General features: G+C 56.1%; 1 protein-coding gene across 1 annotated transcript in view; it reads left to right on the top strand.

Annotated features, from left to right (window-relative positions):
* UBE2O (ubiquitin conjugating enzyme E2 O) overlaps window positions 1-22,376 on the top strand; it is a 55,298-nt gene that overhangs the window by 28,514 nt on the left and 4,408 nt on the right. Inside the window, exons 2-15 of the mRNA XM_021680983.2 lie at window positions 12,721-12,780; window positions 12,883-12,993; window positions 15,007-15,104; window positions 15,542-15,605; window positions 16,307-16,450; window positions 16,882-16,991; window positions 17,138-17,288; window positions 17,529-18,001; window positions 18,514-18,668; window positions 18,929-19,041; window positions 19,125-19,253; window positions 19,909-19,998; window positions 20,991-21,687; window positions 21,946-22,082. Of these exons, the coding sequence (XP_021536658.1) occupies window positions 12,721-12,780; window positions 12,883-12,993; window positions 15,007-15,104; window positions 15,542-15,605; window positions 16,307-16,450; window positions 16,882-16,991; window positions 17,138-17,288; window positions 17,529-18,001; window positions 18,514-18,668; window positions 18,929-19,041; window positions 19,125-19,253; window positions 19,909-19,998; window positions 20,991-21,687; window positions 21,946-22,082 (2,532 nt within the window). The remainder of the gene's footprint in view (window positions 1-12,720; window positions 12,781-12,882; window positions 12,994-15,006; window positions 15,105-15,541; window positions 15,606-16,306; window positions 16,451-16,881; window positions 16,992-17,137; window positions 17,289-17,528; window positions 18,002-18,513; window positions 18,669-18,928; window positions 19,042-19,124; window positions 19,254-19,908; window positions 19,999-20,990; window positions 21,688-21,945; window positions 22,083-22,376) is intronic.

Below are 22,376 nucleotides of genomic sequence, written 5' to 3'. Positions count from 1 at the left end.
GAGAAGGCCTGGGTACAACCTGCTAGAGAGGGAAGGGTTCTTCGGATGCCAGTCTGGTGTTGCCTCTGGTTCTTCTTCAGACTCTCAGTCCCGCAGCCTGTTGGCCAGCTCCCAGGACCCAGGGATTAAGGGAAAACAGCCAGCCCAGATAGGGGAGATAGGAGAGCTGAGATGTTTATTCCACAGAAGCTGTAAGCCGTGCCCCAGAAAGTCTCTAGCCCGTCTAGACCCTTGGCTTCAGCTGTGGGGCACTTGTTGTAGCTGTGATGTTCTCGTTCCCTGGTAGAGGGCCGAAGGGCATGTAGAAGTCTACAGTACCAGTAGGTATTTCATCCTTGCCTCTTTTTCCAGTGCGTGCTGGTGAGTCCTTCCCACTTTCCCAGCCATGCCAATTACAATGAATTCTGCCCAGAACCCAGCTGCTAAGTATTTGTGCTCAATTTTGTTAGAACTCCTTGCTCAGAGGCAGGCTACCTGCTTTTGTCCTGACCTAATTCTGGTAACATGGGGAGCTGAGGAAAGGAAGGCTCAGTTGTCGTGGTTGGCCCTGCAGTGGTGAGGCTGTGTCTGCTGACTCCCGGCAGCCGGGTCTGCCTATCTCTGGGGCCGTCTGTGGCCCTGGCATGGACGGTGTGGATCAGGCCAGTTTGGAAGGCGGGCCGCAGTTTGGGATCATCCGGCTGTCAGGACCATCGCTGACTGATGCAAGCCCCAGCTTGCTTTCCATCCCAGGGTCTTGTGTGTCTTCCTCCTTGGCTTGCTGTGCCTTTACCAAGCTCCTGCTTCCCTGGGGGCGGGGGATGTTTGCATCCCTGTTCGTCTTGGAAAGATGTCGTTTTAGAATTGAGGAAAGCGGAGAACCATTAGTGTTTGGCATAGTCATTCTGGGGAGGACCGAGAAGCCTGCCCGCCCCTCAGGGATGGATTCAGCTTACCTGCTGTGGGATGGCTCAGCTGTGTGTCTGGGGAGAGATGGCCGGGTGGGGGTGGGGGGAGTCTGTACGGTCTTCTTGGCTCTGCGCTCACAGGTATGATAAAAAACAAAAACTCAGTGGGAAGATCGGCCACCCTGAGCCCCACACACTCCACCCCTACTTCAATGAGAACCTGGCCCCTCAGCAAAGAATCGGCCTTGGATCAGGGCCCTGGTGTGTTATTTTTACTGCCTTTTCCTACCATATTTGCATTTTTAAAAATAGCAGTGCTGAGTGGATCCCTTTCAGTCTGAGTCTGCTTCAGAAGGTAGGGTGCATTTTGCAGAGTGTGGCTATTGATTAGCAGCCGATTCTCAGTGTTTGGGAGCGTGGCCCGAAGGAGATGCAGGTGTTGTGGGGGGAGGTAAAGCTGGATGTCACAAGCCACTGTGGAAATGAGGTGTCAGCTCTTTGTTGACTGAAGATTACGTCATCTTCAAGATCACGTCCTATTTCTGTGGGCTCACGGTAGGAAGGTGAAGAAAGAGAGCAGGAGCATCTGTAAGCTGAGGTCCTGGTAGCTGTCTTGGAGCATTTGGACCAGACGGTGATGCACCCTTCACGCCACGGCTCTTCTTTCTCAGATTTGGAGCCACCTTTTATGTACCAGCTCATGCCCATCCAGAAACGTGTCCTAAAAATCAAGTTCTTATGGCTGCCTTCCTTCCTGGAAGTCTTTAAGGTGGCAAAACCGTGTCCTCCAGGTGTCCGAGGATGCATGCTGGCAGAATCTGTTCTTTTTTGCCACCTTGGTAGCAGCTGGCCTGGGTCAGGTCCCTTGTCTCTGGTCAGTGGGGGTTTCGTGCTAAACGCTGTTATAGAGCCTAGGCCTCTCTTCCTGGCGTCTGTGTGGTATCTGGCCTGGACTAGGGTCTGGACCACCTGAGCAGAGGTCGGTCAAAGTGGGGGCTGCGTTGCTTTGATAACCTGGTGCCTGTGTGTCTGTTCAAGGGCTGAACCACAAGTGTGTCAGGGAAAACTGAGGCGAGGAGCGGTAATCAGGCAGAACTCACTTTGTTAATTATTTTAATCACCTTGTTTATGAATCTTGGTCCTCAGACTTATATGTTTAAAATATTGTTTTAAGTAAAAACAGATGTCCCTAAGTCATTGGGGTTCTATTTTGTTGTAGAAGAAAGGGAAACTTACTGGTTGGAGCAGCACTGTTTCAACCATGCTGATTATCAGACTTACCCAGGCAATGTTAAGGAGTACATTCCTGGCTCCACCCAGAGATTTATTCATTAGGTTTTGGGTTAAAAAAAAAAGAGTCTGGGGTGTGTGTGTGTGTTTTATTTAGAGGGGGGCAGAGGCAGATGGAGAGAGAATCCCAAGCAGGCTCCATACCCAGCACAGCCCGACACAGGGCTCGATCTCACAACCTCAAGATCATGACCTGAGCCAAAATCAAGAGTTGGACGCTTAACTGTCTGAACCACCCAGGCGCCCCAGAGTCTATTTTAAAAAAGTGCTGAGGAGGGGCGCCTGGGCGGCTCAGTCATTAAGCGTCTGCCTTCGGCTCAGGTCATGATCCCGGGGTCCTGGGATCGAGCCCCACATCTGGCTCCCTGCTCAGCAGGAAGCCTGCTTCTCCCTCTCCCACTCCCCCTGCTTGTGTTCCCTCTCTCACTGTGTCTCTCTGTCAAAATAAATAAAATCTAAAAAAAAATAATAAAAAGCGCTGAGGATTCTGATGAATACCTGCCTTAGAACTTTAGTTCTCCTCCTGAGAGACCTGCTGAGGCCGCCTCTCTTTCCTCATAATCTTTTGCTGTTTCAACACTGCTAACTTAAATATCTAGACTTCCTCCACTCTATTTTTATGGGGCCATTTGTTGGTTTCCACCAGTTGCCCTTCAAAGACCAGCACGGTAGTGTGTGGTCAGCCCAAACACCACCTTGCAGCTGCTGATTGTAAGGCCTGGCGTCTAAAAGTGGGTGTCCTGTAGTGCAAATAAATTGTGATCTTTTGCTCTCAGGAAACGTGTCCTCCTTCAGGTCTGTGATAATATGAATTCTGACTGAGAGGTCCTTCCTACGTGGAACCTAGAGGGGCCCAGACGAGGGAAAGAAGTTTCATGCCTGACTGTACAGAAAGGGTCACTGGGAGACCTAGGTTCTGTGTGCTGGTGTCTCTCCGCTAGTTACCCTTTCCTGACCCCGCAGGGGCACCCTGGAGCAGCATGGGGTGGGGAGGCTCTTCTGTCCAGGAGGTGGGACAGCTCTGTGACTATCCCTGCACATTTCCTGTCTGAAATGGGGAGAAGCCCTTCCCCCTGAAGCGGCAGTGGGGGGTGAATGAGGTGTGTGACACGCCTAGACATGCCTTCCTCCTCCTCCTCCTCCCCCCCACCCCTCCCCCAGGCCTGAGATGACCTGCCTGCTGGACCCCCTTGGTCCAAGCAGGGCTGTTCCCCCCTGCACGCCAGAGCCTGGGTAGCACTATCTGCCAGTGTTAGGGCGGTCCCCGCAGACCCAGCCGAGAGCACTCTATCCTACTCTGTCTGATTCACGCTCCGTCGGATCTCTTCATCACTGTGGGTGGGTGTGTCCGCACTCATTAAAAGGAGGGGAGAATTTTCACCGTATGAACAAGAACACAGTTATTTGCATACTATACGATTTCCTGTGGGTTTTCTTGAAATCGCTCCCCTGATGTACCTAAAATCCTTCAATTTATAAAAGACATTTTAGTAATGGCATCTAAATCAAAATGCACCTTTACGTTAATTTTTGCATCTTGTTTCAGTCTTGGTAAACACCATTTCGTGTATTTGCTTTTTCCAGCTGAACTGTAAGTTCCTCGGAGGAGAAACTGTCAGGAGCCTGATTTAGGCTGTGCCCTGGCGTGCCTGGCATGGGGCTTCCCCAGACTGGGTGGACGAGGGACATCTTTCCGTTCAGCCTGATTACTTGGGGGTCTGTGGGGATGCACACTCCAGACAGGGCACCCGTGTGGCCCCTCAGCAGTGACAGCTGTGGGCAGGTGGTGGCAGCTGGGCTCCTGGAGATGTTGCAGGAAACAAGCTCAAGCCGGAAGAGGCTGGAGCTTGTCCAGCCCAGGGCTGTCATTCCGGATGCGGCATCTCACGCCCAGGGAGGTAAGAGGACGTCCTCAGTGCACGGGCTGGGGGCATGCTCTCTCGCTGTGACAGTAGGGTGGAGGGATTCTTCCCCCAGTCTCGGCGATTTTCCTGTTCCGTTCGCAAGTATTTTCAGTCCCAGCTCAGTGAAGCATCCTATCCTGACATGAATTGCTGTGGGTGAGCTTTGGGTAATTGGCATCGGAGGGATGGGCAGTCAGGATTCTTCAGACTTAACAACCAAACCGAGAGGTAGCATCAGCCCCCAGGAGCCATTCCATCTGTGCCAGAGTTACCAGGCCGTCTGGTGCCCGGGTGATGTGCAGTAAGTACCCCAGGATAGGTGTTCATTTTGTCTGCCTTGAAATGGTAACTGCAGGTGTTGGAGAAACAAGCAGAGGTTGGTGTGGGTTCAGGGAGGTTATGTTTCTTCTGTGCGGGGTCCCTCGTAGTTGAGTGCCTGCCCCACTGGACTCAGAGACTGTCCCTTTGAGCTACTTCTCCTCCCTTGTTGCCTTTAAGATGCCAGTTAGAATAGCCAGGGTTGGGGTCGTCTTTTTGGAATGCCCTCCTGGGGACAGGGCCCTCCCTCCCTCTATCCTGATATCCTCTCTGTTAAGATCCTCTGTTAAGTGAAGAGAAGGTACGGTGCACACAGGTCCCCCAGAGACCGGAGACTTTGTTCCCCTGTGGATTCCGAGGCAGCAGGGCTGGGGTGGGGCCTGAGAGTCTGCATTCCAGGGAGCTCTGGGAAGATGGTGGGGCTGCCGGCAGGAGCCCCTGTGAGTGTCAGCTGTCATCGCTCCAGGGCTGTGCCCGAGGGCCACGCCGTAGGCCGTGCGCGCCCCATGAGGAAGGACCAGCTAGCAAGAACTGGAGTCCCGGGGCGCCTGGGTGGCTCAGTCGTTAAGCGTCTGCCTTCGGCTCAGGTCATGATCCCGGGGTCCTGGGATCGAGCCCCACATCGGGCTCCCTGCTCAGCGGGAAGCCTGCTTCTCCCTCTCCCACTCCCCCTGCTTGTGTTCCCTCTCTCGCTGTGTCTCTCTCTGTCAAATAAATAAATAAAATCTTTAAAAAAAGAACTGGAGTCCCGTAGCTGGGGTCGCCTTGGGCAGCTCCCTACGTCTGCGAGCCTTTGGGCTCCTCTGTGGGGCGAGAGCCTGGGGAATGGTGGTGCCCCTCGGAGGTTGAGAGGTGTGGCAGAGGGAGTGCACGTCGGCTCCTCCCTATTCCGCGCAAGCTCAGTAAAGGTCTGTCATCGTCCCCTGAGCTGAGCTGACGCCCGGGGGTGTAAGTGGGGTGGAGGTCTGGAAGGCAGTGTTGAGGCCCTGAGCCCTCTCTGCGCCTGGGCAGTCGGCCTGCCGCCTGCTTACTCCCAGGGGTGCCGGGCAGCCGCAGGACAGCAGCCTGGCCTCGGGAGCCGCTCGCAGTCGTGTTTACTGTCTGGTTTTCTGCCTTCTGGTCGTACTTCCTGAGGAGGGAGGTCTCCTACTAAAGCTTCCCATTTGTACCCTCCCCTCCAATCCAGGAGGCCCCGGGCTGTTTTGTCTTTTTGAAAGGTCAACAAGCCTGGGGCCAAGACGAGGGGACAGTGCGGGGTTCTTTCTCCATGAGGCCGTGGAATGCAAGAACCATCCCCCCCAAACACCACGGCATCTGCAGAGACCCAGCTCTGCTGCCCAGGCTCCCGCTGACCTGCCATCAGCCGCAGCTCCGCAGTCCTGCCCCCTCACTTAGCGGCCGTTGGACTCCGTCCCCTGGCTCTGTCCCCTGGGGCAGGCTGTGCCTCCAGGCCATTCCAGCAAGCCGGGAGGCTGCAGCTGCATTTTCCGGGCAATGGTGCAGTCATGCTGCATTGCCCAGCCCCAACTGCAGCTTCTGGTCTGGGGTGTGTGATCAGAGAGGGGGGTCCCCCTGGGGGCGGAGAGTACAGAGGCCTGGAAATTTTCATCTGAAGCCGAGGACGTGGTGGACATCCCTTGCCCTTAGTTCCTGTGTAGCCTGGCCCTTCCCGCCCTCCCCCTACACCATCCAGGGGCAGGAACTTTCGTCTCCCCACCCAGCTAAGCAGTACACGTACTTGTGTATAAATGTTTTCACCTATTTTCATTTTGTCCCCCCATCTAAATGTATGTTCTTTAAATACAAGGCACATTCCTACAGATTTTTATTCTTGTCTCATTCTGAATCCGTAGGAAACACTAAAAAATTATGAAATTAACTGACCTAAGTCTATGGTTTTAGCAGAACTTCTGATGAATGGTTTCTGTAGCACATGATTGACAGAATTTTCTAGTTAGGGGCACTGACCTTTGTCTTTTCTTCCATACTGCCCAGCCAGTTCCAGCTGTCCTCTCTCCGCCCCAGGCATGTGAGGCCCTCTGGCCATTTGTGTTTTGCTGGTAAAACCTTCTGTCCTCAGGTGGGCAGCTTGCTGATTGTTGCCAGAAGTTGTCAGGGGCTAGCCGCATGACGGTCAACTGCTCTGAGAAGGTCCTTACTCCGGCATACGCTAGAATCCCTGACCAGTCATATCCCCAGACCTAGCGTGAACTGGGACCTCGGACTTAGAAAGAAGCCAGGAGAGGAGCCTAGCTTCACCCACAGTGCCACTTCCTGCCCCCTCCAGTTTTCCTGTTCTGAAAGCCACTACACTGACGTCTTTAAGTGATGCCGGAAAGAGTTCAGGGTGCCCCACCCCCACGGTGTCTATATGTGAACATATAGATCCTGGATTTTTTGTTTATTTGCTTATTTTTGGCTCCAGACCAACTTCTGTTGAGAAGAGAAGTCTCTTTCCCCTTGATGTAACTGGCTGGAACCCTAGCCAGAGAGAGAACCAGCAGAGCCGGGCATGGGGACTGGGCAGATAGGTAGGTAGGGTGGGGGCTCTCAGACTTCTTGAAAGTGACCCGCCGTACAATATACATTTTACATCGTGACCAAGGACACGTGTGTGTTTATATATTGCAGCTGGAAAGGTTTTCTCTGAACGGTACCTGGCCTTCTATGTGTCATGCGTGTAGATACTTTCCTTTTTCCCCCCCTACTGCTGGCTGTGACCCCCTAAATTGATTCCCTAACCCACTAATGGGTCACAGCCCACAGTTTGAAAAACACTGCTCTAGGGAGCATCCCATTCTGGGATTTCCAAAGCTTTTCCAGAATTCCTCACTGCCAGCGTATTCCAGTCTGGCATAAGTGGCTTCTCTGCCCACCCAGGTGCATTTGCCCTGGAGGGGAAAGGGTTAAGGTCTCTGTACCAGGTCCGTGTAAATTCTTTAAAGATGATGTGCACTCCTTATATTTGTATGTTCTTCGCTAGCCCTGAATCTACAGGAAGCACAAGAAAAACTAATTGACTTCCATTTTAGGTCTCAGCAAAGTTCCTATAGAATGGTTTTCTCTGTTCTCACCCCTGCCAAAACGGAGTCGGGCTGAGGGGCTTCTCAGCTGAAGGAGCATCTGTATGTGCGCTCACAAGCACACCTGCCCCCCCCCACCTCCCCGCCTTCTGCCGATGGGCTGCCCCTCCTTGTGCGGTGTGGTGCTCGCGGCAGACCGGACCCACGGGCAGCGTGGTTAGGCGCTCAAGCTCAGGGATGGACGCCATCAGAAGTGTCTGTGATCTCAGCTGAAGGGGCGGGGGTCTGGTTAGGAGGCCCTGGGGTCCCCAACACAAGTGGAAAGCCCGTTGACCCGTTTTCACCTTTCTCTAGTATGCCGCCGTATGGCGGGCAGGAGGGATGGTGTTTTTCAGGTTGTTCCTACCCCTTGGGAAGTAGTAAGCCTTTAGAAATTTCCAGTGCTGGTCTGACCTCATATTCCTTTCAGGACTCTGTTCTTTGAGTCCTGGCCTAGGTAAACAGCCTCCTTCCTACGTGTGTCTGCTGGGCCACTTACCCCCTCTCCCCGCCTTCCCCTCCCCAGGCAAAGCAGCAAGGCAGCTTGTTTTTCTTTTCCAAAGAAAGATTCTGGTTTCCTTGCTGAGCACCGTGAGGCTTCTGAGAGGTCTCCCCGAGGCCTCAGGCCTGGCTCAGTCCAGCGAAGTTTAGTAAAACCTCACTCTGAACACAGACCCAAATCGGGACCGCTGTAGGCTGTCCCCAGTTTTCCGTTTGCTTACTAGGGGCACAGTGTGGGGCTGGCCGTCAGCTGGTCCTTGTGAGCTGAGACTTTATGAAGCCCTCCTGGGTGCTTGGCACGATGCTGAGCATTTTGAGTTTGAAGCTGTTTCCAGTTGTAAGTTGAAGGTCTGGTATTGAGAACATCACTAACTCCCAGGAAAGACTAGCTTGGTTTTCCTCCAGTGGGACTGAAGGAGAATACTCACATCTCCTCTGTTTGGCGTCTCCGGAGTCCGACAGGAGAGGACAGTGGTCGGGTGTATGGATTCTGGCCTTGACACAGAGGCTTAGGCACCGTTAAGCTCCCCCTTGCCTTTTGTTGGGGACTTCCTGCCACTTCCCCCCTCACACTGGGAGCCCAGTGCTGGTGCTACCGACCAGGAATGAGGCCACCTTTTCTCCCTACCCCTCTTTACAGCAGGTTCTCCACCCAACAGCCAGAGGATCCTTTCAACATTATTGTCATGCCTGCTCTCTGCTCTGAGCCCTGCAGGGGCTTGCATCTCCATGAGGATGGAACCTCAAGTCCTTCCTGCGGTTCTTTCTCTAAGGCCTGAGTGAACCAGCCTCATCTCCCACTGCTCTCCTTGCTGGTCTTCGAACACACGGGGCGCACGGGTCTTTATGGCAGCCCTCTCTGCTTGGAAAGCGCACTCCCATATTATACTTTGATCTCTGGGCAGATGTCACCTTGGAGTGGCCTTTCCTGACCAGCTATTTAAAATAACTCACTCGTGCTTCCTCCCATTCCGTCTCTCACCCCTGCCCTTGCACTGCCTTGTTTTTCTGAATGGCACTTAGCACCCCCTGACGCGCTCGCGTGTTTGTGCGCAGGCGTGTGTGCGCGTGTGTGTTTGCGTGCGTGTTTGTGTGTCTGCGCGCGTGTGCATCTCCTCCACTGCGCTAGAATGTAAGCTTCTTGAGAGCCGCAGGCACTGTGTCCCCAGCGCCTGGCAGTGGGAGGTGCTCAGTCATCGTTGTTCAGATGAGTCACCTCCTCCAGAGCAGTGCCAGCATCCCTGCCCCGGAGGGCAGCGGTGGTGTCAGATGCTTGTTTCCAGAACAGGCAGGGGCCCCTCAAAGGATGCCCCACAATCACGTCCCAGAATTGTCGGAAGTAACGCATGCCCCCTCTAAAAGCCAGCCATAGTTCCTTCTCAGTGAGGGACACGTTAACATTTTGGTATGGTATCTTGTTTTTTCCTGCTCAGAAGCCTCTGACAGCCACACTGTCCCTCAAGAATTGTTGATCGTCACCACCGCATTCTAGAGCCAGTAATGACAGTTGAAATCTGCCTGTCCCCACCTCAGATCCCACCCTGGAAACTGTTTTGTTTTGTTTTGTTTTTTCACTACGGTCAGGGTGCACCTAACAGAAAAACATGGCTTTGTGTGGGAACTAGGTGAGCTCCCGAATCCCGCGTTTTCATAGAGCAGGCACAGCGCCCCCTCGTGCTGGCTCCGGCCCCTGCCGTCTGGGTGCCTGACCTCTTCCGTCCCAGACATGAATAGAGCGTGGAGTGCCTAAGAATCACTGTCTTTTACAACATGTGGACCCGCCAGGAATATGTTTTACCCCGCTCTTATCTGCAGCTCCGGGAAGGGATGAGCTTGTTATATAGTTAAGAGAATGGCCTCTGGAGCCAGACCGCCTGAGTTCCAGTCAAGGTCCACCTGTGTGGAGCTGTGTGACTGTGAACAAGTTTCTCGTCTTCTCTCCGTGTCCATTCACCTGTCTGTAAGATGGGGACGGCAGTAATAGTATACTTCATAGCACTGTGGCTGAAACACCCAAAGTGCCGAGAAAACTGCTTGACACATAATAAGCACCAGTTGCTGTAGCCAGAGGACCCCCGAGCTCCCGAGCCCCCCGGGAGCACAGCGGTGCCCTCCAGAGGGGGGATATGGGGAGCCTTCGTGAGGCAGGTAGCACATGATGGGAACAGGGAGAGGAAGGGGGCGTTTGGAAGGAACTGTGCAGTGGAGAGGCACACAGATGGGAGAGGACTGGCTTGTGTGGATGGAAGTAGTGCCCCGTGTGCATGGGACATAGGGATTTGGGCAGGAAAGTGGTGAAAGATAAGGGAGAGCCTTGCAAGTTGTTCAAAGCCCTTCTAGACACTCTCTTCTCATTTTCTGAAATTCCCGAGGGAGGGCAATATAGTCAGAAGAGTGGCCACCACACCCCTTTCTTCTCCTTGTTGCTTAACTCTGCTCCGCTCCCAGCATTGTCAGGGTTTTGGAGAAATGTCTCTCCTTGTCGTGGAAGGTTGTTAGAAGAGCCTGAAGACCAAACCTCATGGTGGAGTGGACTCTGGCAAAAGGCCAGGCACAGGTCCGGAGAGCCACGTCCAGAGGAGTGTTTGCTAACCAGGCCCCCTCTCCTGAGAACACTGAACTGCTACCCTGCTTCTGGCCTTCCGGTGATGCCAGCCTTCACTAGTGCGTTGTTCCTGCTTCGGCCTCACAGCGGGAGCCTCAGTTTCCCCTGTGCACTCAGGAGCAGTGTCCCACGGCCAGGGTGCTGTGAGTCTGGGCAGTGTGCCATCGGTTCAGGATCTGTGCCTGGGCTGCTCCCCTGCAGCTCTGTCAGGGACCGACACAGACCCCCGGGTGGGGCCACGATCTGCAGACTCAACTCGGGGCTTTTCTCAGAGATCCCTGAGCAGGCAAGGCAGCCTGTGCCTGAGATCTCAGCTCACACCAAGGATGGCATCCCCCCTGCCCCTCACATCACGGTCCCTCTCCCATTGGGTTCCCTGGCACTGCAACTTTGGTTTCTATGGCAACTTGGAAAGACCTGCAGTTGTGGCTTTCTGAAGTCTAAACTGAGAGCAGAGGTTTGAGATAGGGTGGGACAGCACTGAAAATACCGTGTCCCAGACCAGAGCTTTGGGCACAGAGGGTCATGGGATAGGAAGTTCTTTTGAGTTAGAAAAGTGCCACCACCATCCCAGCAGGCCCTTAGCAGAGCTCCCTGTGGGTCCTCCCAGACTCCTGGGATCTCTGAGCAGAGCAAAGAAGAGCCTGAACTCAGAGGGTCTCCAGCCTGTGGCCTGGGGGACAGTGGAGTCAGGTGGAGTGATCACATCTGGCATTTGCTGAGCACTAACTGTGTGCCAGGCGCCCTGGGATCATCTTTGCTTTCATTGCCTTCTTAATCCCCTCACCCACTGCAAGATGGCTGTTCCCACCCCATTTTGTGCATGTGGATGTAAGCGATTTGCCTGAGGTTCAGAGCTGACATGTCTAAGTGTCTGGCTCAAGGACCCCTGAGTTTAACACCTGGGCTCACTCTTGTCTGGATCATGGGCTTATATTCCCACGTAGGAAAATTTCTGTTGCTTGTCATTGGTGGAGGAGCCCATGGCTTCCCCCTTTACTTGCTGGGGTTTTTTTAAGGTTTTATTTATTTAAGTCACCTCTACACCCAGCATGGGGCTTGAACTCAGGACCCAAGATCAAGAGTCACATGCTCTTGACTGAGCCCACCAGGCGCCCCTCCCCTTTAGTTTTTTGTAAGTCATATCCTCCTGATAGCAGGGTTGTCTTAGCCATCATTGCCACAGTTTCAGAGACCTTGAGCCAGTGTCTTCCTTTTTAGTGTCTCCGTTCTCTTTTCATGGTGGCCACCTTTCCATGGCCCAGGCCTTGGAGTGGGGGCAGTGATCTTGAGGAGTCTCAGGTTGGCTTTTGCGAGAACAGCTCTCGCATCCCTGTGGTTTGGAATGGTGGGGGTGCCCGTCCAGAGGAGGTGGGCAGTCACAGAGCCTCACCCGGCACTGCGGCCCCCGGTTTACGGAGACAGCAAGGAAGACACGCTGGCCTGGTGGAGAACCATCTTCCGCCTGGGCCGTTGGAGGGGGCCCCGGTGCCTGGCAGAGGGAGGGGACAGCTCTCGAGAAGCCCGGCTGTCCTCAGAGGCCGCTGCTGCGGGCGGTTTGCGGAGGGATGGGTCAGGTGCTCGCCGTGCGTTTGGCTGGGCTCCAGAGCCGGCCATCCTGAGAGTCAGCGCCCGCCCGCAGTCCTCTGCGGCACAGCAGATAAGGAGCAGGCTGCGGCTGGCCAGAAAGGGTAGCCCAGATTAGAAGGTCGCGTCGGGTGATAGCGGGCCTCAGGGTGACCTGCACAGCCCCATGGCACGCTCCTCCTCCGGCCCTCTACTCCGCGCTCAGCAGCAGGGGCCAGGCAGGCCCTTGGAGAAAGTAGAAAAAGGATTTCACTCCTAGCAAAGTGCTTTGCTGTGTGAGGGGCTACTGACCCCTTAATTTAACTGCGGCCTTCTGCGATCTGCCACTTAGCCGCACTTCTCCATATGGTCGCAGTTGAAGGTAACTTTGCGGGGGGGGGGGGTGCCTGCAGTTCGGCCTCTCAGTCTGGGCACAGTCAGAGCTGCATGTGGCGCTTGCCGAAGCCGCACTTGGGGTTTGTGCGTTCAGCTCTATGCATGTTACTACTTGGGTAAGAAGTTGGGAGAAAAATGCGGCTTATATTGACGTCAGAGGCCATTGTGTCACACTGTGTTCTCTTTCTCAGCTGAAACTAGAGGACCGCTCCGTGGTGCCCCGGGACGTGGTCCGGCACATGCGATCCACTGTGAGTCTTGGTGCGGGGGTGGCCTGGGGGTTGTCTGGGCCGGGTCTCCCTGGCGGCTGGGGCTGTGCGCCTGCTCGGACCTGGATGCCTTCTCCTCCCCAGGACAGTCAGTGTGGCACCGTGATCGACGTCAGCATCGACTGTGCCGTCAAGCTCATCGGCACCAACTGCATCATCTACCCCGTCAACAGCAAGGACCTCCAGCACATCTGGGTGAGCAGCCCCACCTGCCCGCCCTCCTCGGACGTCCCCCAGCTCTCCGGTGGTCTCTGGCCGCACACCAGTGCTGCACCTTCTCAGCTCGCGGGCAGGCCCCCGTGGCAGGTCCGCTTGTGTGTACCCGAGTGGCACCTCTTGCGAGGAGGCCATCGGGACTGGAGGTTGGGACACATCCCTGTGCCTCCAGCGTAGTTGGCTGGTATGGTTTTCATTACCTCGTTTCTTTTCTTCTCTAACGCTCTCATTTTAAAAACAAATTTCTTCCTTCATTTCTTTTTTAAGTGATTTCAAACTTGGGAAAAGCTGTGAGTTCCTGTGCTCCCTGCGTCATCATGCTCCTTGGCTGTGAGCCTTTCCCTCCATTTGCCCCATCACCTTCCTCCTCCCTTCCCCACATTTCCTTCTCGCTCCCTGCTCTTCTCTCTGAAACCTTGGGAAGCAGGCTACAGATAGATGGCCCCGTGGCCCTGTGGACTTCGTGCAAACAGGAGCGCTCGGCCCCCAGTTTAGGAAGTCAGCACTGGTGTACTGCTGTCCCATCCACAGACCCCGTTCAGCTGTCCCAGCAATATCCTTTCTCCCCCTCTGATCCAGGATTCCATTCAGGAACACACTTTGCATTTAGTTGTCAGCTCTTTGATTCCTCATCTGGAACTGCTCCCCAGTCTTGCTTTGTCGTCCACACCCTGGTACATTCCACTGGCTGACCCTGAGCGTGGAGCTCTGTGATGTCGCCTCCTGACCAGACTCAGGCACCTGCGTCCTCAGCAGGACCGCCCAGCGACACCCTGAGCTCTTCCTGGCCCCGCATGCCCGGTGGCCACACCGGGAGGGGGTGGGTGTTCACTCTGATCCTTATCGTGTTGGTGTCGGCCACACCTCCCCACGAAGTCACCTCTCAGGCCTTTGCAAGTGATTCTGCTTTGTGAGGAGGTGCTCCGGGATTGTGCCAGTAACCTGTCACTTGTGAAACCCCGATCCGCTGGCCCTGGCCTCTGTTAGCCGCCCCCCACCCCCACCCCCCGCCCCGCCCCGGCAGCCAGCGCTCTGCAGTCCCTGAGGGGGGCTGTACGAAGCCGGTGTTCCTCCTCATTTTTAGGAATCGGCATTCTGTGGAAAAGCTGCTCTTTCAGCCTCATTTATGTATTTATTCATTTGTTTTTTACATCCGTGTGGACTCAGATTCCTGTATTGTCCAATCAGTTGTAATCCATGAATACCATTATTTGTTTTGTTGCTTAAATTATCCCAGATTTGGCCAGTAAGAGCCCCTTCGAGCTTATATCTTTGTCCTTATGACATACCCCCATCTTTTTTTTTTCTTTTCTTTTTTTCCCTTTTTAAGCGCTTTCTTACTTTCTACCTTTCCTGATCCAGCCCTGGAATCAGTTGTCCAAAGAGCCTTGGTTCCTCTCAGAGGAGAATGGTATTTTAAAAGCCAAGATCTGGATGTATGCTAGGTGTACTCATTGCTACTAGGGCCTTTCAGGACAACACTGGGAAACGCATGCGTGTACGCACATGTGGGCACATCTGCGTTTGTCAGTACCTTTTCTACATACACAGGAGAATATGTGAGTTCGTCTCCTTCCCCCTTTCTGTATCAGTGAGTACCTTCCCCAACAGTGAGGAACTTGGTTCTTGATATCCTCAGTTTATTAATTACCGCTTTACTTATTTGTCCATTAACCACCATCCACCTGCCGCCTCCACAGCCCACTCCCACCCAAGGGTCCTGTGTCCTTGGAGGCCCTGAGGCCTCCACACGACTCTCTGGTTGCCGCGAGGCAGTCCCCCGCTGCTGCCGCCTCCACCCTGGGAAGGGGAGCTCGGCTGCAGCACAGAGCTCTCCGGGGGGAAGCCAGTTCTTTAGGCCGGTGGCCGACTGGCCCAGGCAGTAAGCCATCTGGATCCCACCTCCTGTGTCTCGGGGGGCAGAGAGGAATGGGTGCGCTGCGCACTGGTGTCGCCTGCCGTCTCTCACACCCCGGTTCCCTCGGTCTGCAGCCCTTCATGTATGGGGACTACATTGCCTATGACTGCTGGCTGGGGAAGGTCTACGACTTAAAGAACCAGATCATCCTGAAGCTGTCCAACGGTGCCAGGTACACAGCTCACTGTACGGGGCCGTGCTGGGCAGGGGCCGCCCGGGGAGGAGGGGCCAACGGTGTTTTCTCCCAGGGCCTGGATGACACGTGCTGCAGGCACGCCAGGCCGGACGCTGGGCTGGTCTCCTGTCGCCCTGGCCTCATTTAGAGTATCTGTTAGGGCCTGATGCTTTATTTTAGACACTTTTTAATGGTAGTGAGCACTCCCATATGGGTTAGGGTCTTGTTTGTTTTGAGGGAGTTACTTGTATGAATTCGGAGGCTGAGCTTTGGGTGGGGGATGAATCACACCATTTTAGGGCCTGCCAGCATATCGATGCCTCTGGATAACTCCTTTTGATACTGGTCAGCACCACAGTGTGTCCAGTGGCCATGTCCCCCCCTGAGACTCTGTCATTGTGCCCAGTGAACCGAACCCCTGCTCACTGTTGCAGGTGCTCCATGAACACAGAAGATGGCGCCAAGCTCTACGATGTCTGCCCCCATGTCAGCGACTCTGTACGTGTGCCCCACCCAGGCAGGCTTCTTGGGGGACAGGCTTGGGGGGACAGGGACAGGGGGGACAGGCGGCACCACCACGGTTCCTTTGCCCCCTGGGCTGCACAGGAAGGAAGACTGCTTAGCAAAGAGCTTGGAGCTAGCCCAGGCTAAGCAAGCGCTGCTTCTAGGCAGAGTGGTTTCCTACAAAAGGGTAGGTACACACCAGAAGGTCTAAAAGTCTGAGTGTGGGCAGAAGGTATTGGAACTTTTCTTTGCATTTTGTTAATTTGATCTCATCCTTTAAAAAATATCCATTCTTTGGTATTAGAGTCTGTACACTATGTTGTTACACTGTGGTATTTAGAACAGTCACGTATGACCATAATTTATAAATAAGTATGGGGTGGAGGTTACATGATCAAACAGGTTTGGGGACTACTGCCCTCTAGACGCCTCGAAGTGTCACCCTTGACCAACAACATTGACATGGCCTGAGAGCGTGTTAGAATGAGGCAAATGTACATTCTCAGAAGCTCTGTGGGTGATTTATATGCACTTCAGGTTTGAGAGGTGCTGCTCTGGAGCCCTAGGGTCTGTTTCAGCTTGGGGAGGTGGGGGAGCGTGCAGGTGTGAGGTGAGGGAGGGGTGGATGCAGAGAGCACTGGCCCTCAAGGAGGCGCCACTCACAAGGACTTTTCCTCTGGCCCCAAACCCTGCAGGGTCTCTTCTTTGATGACTCCTATGGCTTCTACCCGGGCCAGGTGCTCATTGGTCCCGCCAAGATCTTCTCTAGCGTCCAGTGGCTGTCAGGGGTCAAGCCTGTGCTCAGCACCAAGAGCAAATTCCGAGTGGTGGTGGAAGAGGTAGGGGCTGGGGTGGGGCTGCGTCCTCAGCCTCCATGCCCTGGAGCTGAGCTTCTGCCCACTCCTTCGTTGTCTGCTCCGAGGGCTAAGCCCTGCTCCTTAGCCCTGTTGATCTGAAAGGGCTCTAAATAAAGGGAAGCCAGGGTGTGGTCATGGGGTGACTGCTAGGCAGATGACCCCCAGCCTGACCAACTCAGACAGAGCAAGGTGGGATGGTGGCGAGTGGCAGATCGGCTGGGCCCTGACGTGGTGGTAGTCCCTGGGGTGAGGCTGTAGTTGTTACAAGTGGGGCCTCCTCTGGGGGTGTCATGCTTGGGGCTATGCTGTGATGACCCGCTTCCTGCTCTGGAGGTCAGGTGGGCTCTGGGCAGCTGCTTAACTAGGAGCAGTTAAGCTGCTGGCTCAGGCCCTGTCCCACCCACCGTCCGCAGGTGCAGGTTGTGGAGCTGAAAGTCACATGGATTACCAAGAGTTTCTGTCCAGGGGGCACGGACAGCGTCAGCCCCCCGCCCTCTGTCATTACCCAGGAAAACCTAGGCAGGTGAGTGGCTCCAGCGCGCCCACTCCAGCAACCCCAGCAGCATGCCCTGAGCAAGTCTCTGGGCCAGAGTCAGAGATGCAGGGGGGTGGGGGGTGGGGGGGCGCTGAGACCATCCTTGGCCCAGTCCCCACTTCTCTCCCTCCCAGGGTGAAGCGTCTCGGATGCTTTGACCATGCTCAGCGGCAGCTTGGGGAGCGCTGTCTGTATGTCTTCCCAGCCAAGGTAGAGCCGGCCAAGATTGCCTGTGAATGTCCAGAAAAACACTGCGCCCAGGGGGAGGGCTCTATGGCCAAGAAGGTATGTCCTTGGGGTTGGGATCGGTGGGCATTTGAGGAACTGGCCTTGAGCTATTTCCACAGCCAGGAAGGACAGTCTTTGCTTTAGGCCTTGGGGGGCAGCCCTGATCACCCTTGCAGGCCACCTAGGTGTGTATAGCTGCCCCTCTCCCCCCAAGCTCCCTGGGTGTTCCACATGCCCGGGGTGGGGCCGTGGTGGCCCTGCGGCTCCACAGCCGCTGTCCTTGCTCTGCCTGCACAGGTGAAGCGCCTGTTGAAGAAGCAGGTTGTGAGGATCATGTCCTGCTCCCCGGACACCCAGTGCTCCAGAGACCATTCCATGGAGGACCCAGGAAAGAAAGGAGGGGCCAAAGCCAAGAGCGAAACAGGGTCCGTCAGCCCCGAGGAGACACCTGATGGGTCCACCAGCCCGGTGGAATTGCAGGACGAGGGCTCAGAGGAGGCCCAGGACGCGGGTGAGCAGCTGCCCCCCTTCCTGCTGAAGGAAGGTGGAGACGACAGGCTGCACTCGGCAGAGCAGGACGCAGATGACGAGGCTGCTGATGACACGGATGATACCAGCTCAGTGACCTCCTCTGCCAGCTCCACCACCTCCTCCCAGAGTGGCAGCGGCACAAGTAGAAAAAAGAGCATCCCCTTGTCTATCAAGAACTTGAAGCGAAAACACAAGCGGAAGAAGAATAAGATCACTCGTGACTTTAAGCCAGGAGACAGGTAAGCCCAGAGGGCGCCCTCTCCCTCCTGGCCGAGTGTCCAGCCCGAGGCTGTCCCTTTGGCGCCTGCACGTGCGCACGCACACACACACACACACACACACACACACACTCACACACACTCACTCTCACACACTCTCACACACTCACTCACACACACACGCTCTCACACACACTCACACTCTCACACTCACACACTCACACTCTCACTCTCACACACACACACAGTCTGCAAGCCCTCTGCAGGCTCAGCGATGTCCAGCCGAGACGATGTAGGTGCCCGGGGTTGGCCTGGGTGGAAAGGAGAGATCTGAGAGTGGGGTGGTGGGTGGCATGGGGGCACCAGCCCCGAGTCTGGCCTCTGGGACCACATTCACTGAGCTCTCCCCAATGCAACCTTTCTCAGAGGAGGCCGCAGGGCACGGGAGGTGCAGGTGAGCACGTGTGGATCTGTTTGTCTTCCTTCCCGCCTGTTTTGCACGGCCTGGCTGGCTGGTTGCTCCGCACCTGCAGGGTGGCCGTGGAGGTGGTGACCACCATGACCTCGGCAGATGTCATGTGGCAGGACGGCTCCGTGGAGTGCAACATTCGCTCCAACGACCTCTTTCCCGTGCACCACCTGGACAACAACGAATTCTGCCCCGGAGACTTCGTGGTGGACAAGCGAGGTAGTGCCGCCTGCAGAAGGCCGCCCGGCTCAGGGCCTGGGCGGGGCTTGGAAAGGATGAGCCAGAGGTCTTAGGGGCAGGGAGGAGATTCCCCCTTGAAAGATGACTCGCTTTTTCAAGGCCTGGGGCAGCCTTTCCCGGCCTCCCTCAGCCTAGCCGGAGAGCATCGGGGTTCTGTGCCCTGCTGTGGTTGAGATGTCTGGGGGGTTGCAGGCGGCACCACCACGGTTCCTTAGACGTTCCCTCCTCTGGTTCCCCAGTCCAGAGCTGTCCGGACCCCGCTGTCTACGGCGTGGTGCAGTCTGGGGACCACTTGGGCCGAACCTGCATGGTGAAGTGGTTCAAGCTGCGGCCAAGTGGGGATGACGTGGAGGTGAGTGTGTGTGGCCCCCTGCTTCTTCGGGGTGGGCTGGCTGTAAGGCCCCGGGGCTCATGACAGCCCATCCTATTCTCCAGCTGATCGGAGAAGAGGAAGACGTGAGCGTCTATGACATTGCTGACCACCCTGACTTCCGGTTCCGCACAACCGACATCGTCATCCGCATTGGCAATACTGAGGATGGAGCTCCTCACAAGGAGGATGAGGTATGTCTCCCCACCAGTCCGGGGGCCGGGGGGGCAGGTGGGGGATGTCTCCCTGCTCCAGCTCCCCTGCTCTGCATCCCATGCAGCGTCTGCAGTCCCTGGAGGTGCCACCAGGTGGCTCCAGGAGAGCAGACCTGTAAGTCCTCGGCTCCACGGCTGCCTCAAGTGCCTCCCCAGGGATTTGCCTGCGGGTCAGGATCAGACTTCATATAGCTGCTCCCTGAGCCCTGGTGGCTCCATTTAGTCCAGCTCCTCGTCCTGAGTGCTGTAGGGGCACAGGAGAGGCTTGGGGACGTGGCGTCTGAGCTGGGCCTTGGTGAGGATGGGAACATGGCATGGGGTCAAGCAGAAGAAGAGTAGGAACAAGAACCCCAGGGCAGGAACCCCATCCTGAGAGTGTCAGGAAGTCCGGCGGGAGCAGAACGCTAGGATAGGAAGGGAGTTAGGAGGGGCTTGTGTCCTTGACTGCCCGTGTTGGAACCAGAGGGGGGTCCCACACTTGAGCTGCTCACCACGTGTGGCCTCTGGCTGGCACCCACGTGCCTTCCCTTCTCATGGCCTCGCCCTTGTCACCCATTGCCGGAGCTCCCCTTTGGAAGCGTTCTGGCCCTCGCCTCAGAGCGCGCTCCCTTGACCCTGTCTGTTTGCCCCGCAGCCGTCAGTCGGCCAGGTGGCCCGTGTGGACGTCAGCAGCAAGGTGGAGGTGGTGTGGGCTGACAACTCAAAGACCATCATTCTGCCCCAGGTGAGCCCCTGCGCAGACCCAGACCAGTTGGCTCGCAACTGTGGCAGCTGGGCTGGGAGCCATGGCCTGTCTCCCATCCCTGCTCAAGGAATAGGACAGGCTCTCAGATCTTCCTGGTGAGGGTCTCTTCTTTTGGGTGTTTGGGCCTCAGGGAGAGCCTGAGAGTAAGGGAGTATTACATGCCATGCTCTGGGGGTGGTGGGGGGGTGTGAGTGGGAGGCCAGAGAGCAGAGGGGCAGCCCGTAGTTGGCCTGTAGTCTTGCCCCACCTGGAAGGCTCCCCAGGTTGCCAGATGTGTGCAGGTTGTCCCAAGCCTTCCGGGTTTGCTGCATCCCCGTCTCACTATGCTAAGAAACGCAGGTTACTTCCTCTAGGAACATTTCTAGGAAAACTTCCCCAGATCAGGAAGAGAAAGGAAAAGAGCTGGCCCCAGTCCCAGTCCCAGCTAAGCTGTTCTCGGTACCGTTTCTTTGCCCCCTTGTTTAAGCTGATCCTTACTCCCAGCTCCCCTGTCCTGGCCCCTCACGGGGTGGGGGAGGGAGTGGCCCACCCCTTCGTCCGGGCGGCCATTCCAGGAACACGGGAACAGGATGTGACACGGGCCAGCTCTGCCAAACTTCCCCCTCCTATTGCACGTTCTCAGCTTCCAGTGAGGCCCCACAGAGGTGGCTGCCCTGAATCCCTGCGGTGGGGTTGGATTTGCCACCAAGGGCTAACAGTAGCCAGGACACACAGGGGCAAAGGAGGCCAGAACAGCCCTGGGCTGCTGGCTGGGGCTGGCGGGTGTGGGGCAGGCAGAGGCACCTCCCAGAGACCCAGGGACCACCTCGAGGGAGAGGCCCAACTGCAGAGTCCAGAGCAGGAAGGGGGAAAAGGGTGGAGGGGGCCCGCTGAGGCCTCAGCACACCCCGTCACCATCAGCTCTGAGGGTTGGGGTCCACCCCGGAGCCCGGCAGAGCCTCTCTCAACTGCCTGTGCCCATCTGCCCCCAGCACTTGTACAACATTGAGTCTGAGATTGAGGAGTCAGACTATGACTCGGTGGAAGGCAGCACCAGCGGGGCATCCTCGGATGAGTGGGAAGACGACAGTGACAGCTGGGAGACCGACAACGGGCTGGTGGAGGATGAGCACCCCAAGATCGAGGAGCCCCCCATCCCACCTGCTGAGCAGCCGGCAGCCCCAGAGGAAGACAAGGGGGTGGTGATCAGCGAAGAGGCTGCCACGGCCGCCATTCAGGGGGCTGTGGCCATGGCTGCCCCCGTGGCTGGGCTGATGGAGAAGGCTGGCAAGGACGGGCCCCCAAAGAGCTTCCGCGAGTTGAAAGAGGCCATCAAGATCCTGGAGAGCCTCAAGAACATGACCGTGGAGCAGCTGCTGACGGGCTCCCCCACCTCCCCCACAGTGGAGCCTGAAAAACCCACTCGGGAGAAGAAGTTTCTAGATGACATTAAGAAACTGCAGGAAAATCTCAAGAAGACCCTGGACAATGTGGCCATTGCAGAGGAGGAGAAGATGGAGGCAATGCCGGACACAGAGCGAAGGGAGGACAAGCCCGAGGGACAGTCGCCGGTGAAGGCCGAGTGGCCCAGCGAGACCCCAGTACTCTGTCAGCAGTGTGGCGGCAAGCCTGGAGTCACCTTCACCAGTGCTAAGGGCGAGGTCTTCTCAGTGCTGGAGTTTGCGCCCTGTGAGTTCACCTTGTGGGGCCGGTCCCCTCCCAGCACCCAGCTGCTGCCTGAGGGGAGGAAACCATTTCCCCGGTGTGGCCACTGGTGTGGATGCCAAGCTAGTGGGTGCAAGGCATGTGGGGTTACTCACCTGTCCGGGGACGCACCCAGCAGCTGCTCCCTCCAGGCCCACGCTTCCCAAGGGCGGCAGCTGTCGTTCCAGATAGAGCTGTCAGGTCTTGCCATTAGGGATTGACCCTTCTTTTTTCCCCTTCTAGCAAATCACTCTTTTAAGAAAATTGAGTTCCAGCCTCCAGAAGCCAAGAAGTTCTTCAGCACAGTACGGAAGGAGATGGCACTGCTGGCTACTTCGCTGCCCGACGGCATCATGGTCAAGACTTTCGAGGATAGAATGGCAAGTAGCCGGGCGTGGGCTTGGTGCGGGCAGGGGCAGCTGTGCTCGTGTGGGTGCTTGGTGCCCCGGAGGCGGCTGGCTTTGGGCTCCTGGAGCCCCAGGACTGAGCAGCACCTGAGAGGCCACCCCTACTGCTTACAGGGCAGGAGACAGGCTCAGTCGGGGGAGGGGGTAGAGTCCCACACGCGTGTCTAGACCACACGGGGCGTTCTCTTCCCCCTCTTCTTAAAAGTACACAAGTTGTTACCGGAGTACTGTTCTTTTGAAACATTAGAGCATTACTGAAAAAGCTGA

Source organism: Neomonachus schauinslandi, chromosome 15 (genome assembly GCF_002201575.2).
Source record: "Neomonachus schauinslandi chromosome 15, ASM220157v2, whole genome shotgun sequence".
Taxonomy (NCBI): Eukaryota; Metazoa; Chordata; class Mammalia; order Carnivora; family Phocidae; genus Neomonachus; species Neomonachus schauinslandi.
The sequence above is the reverse complement of the archived record's forward strand: the minus strand, read 5'-3'. Positions and strand labels throughout refer to the sequence as shown.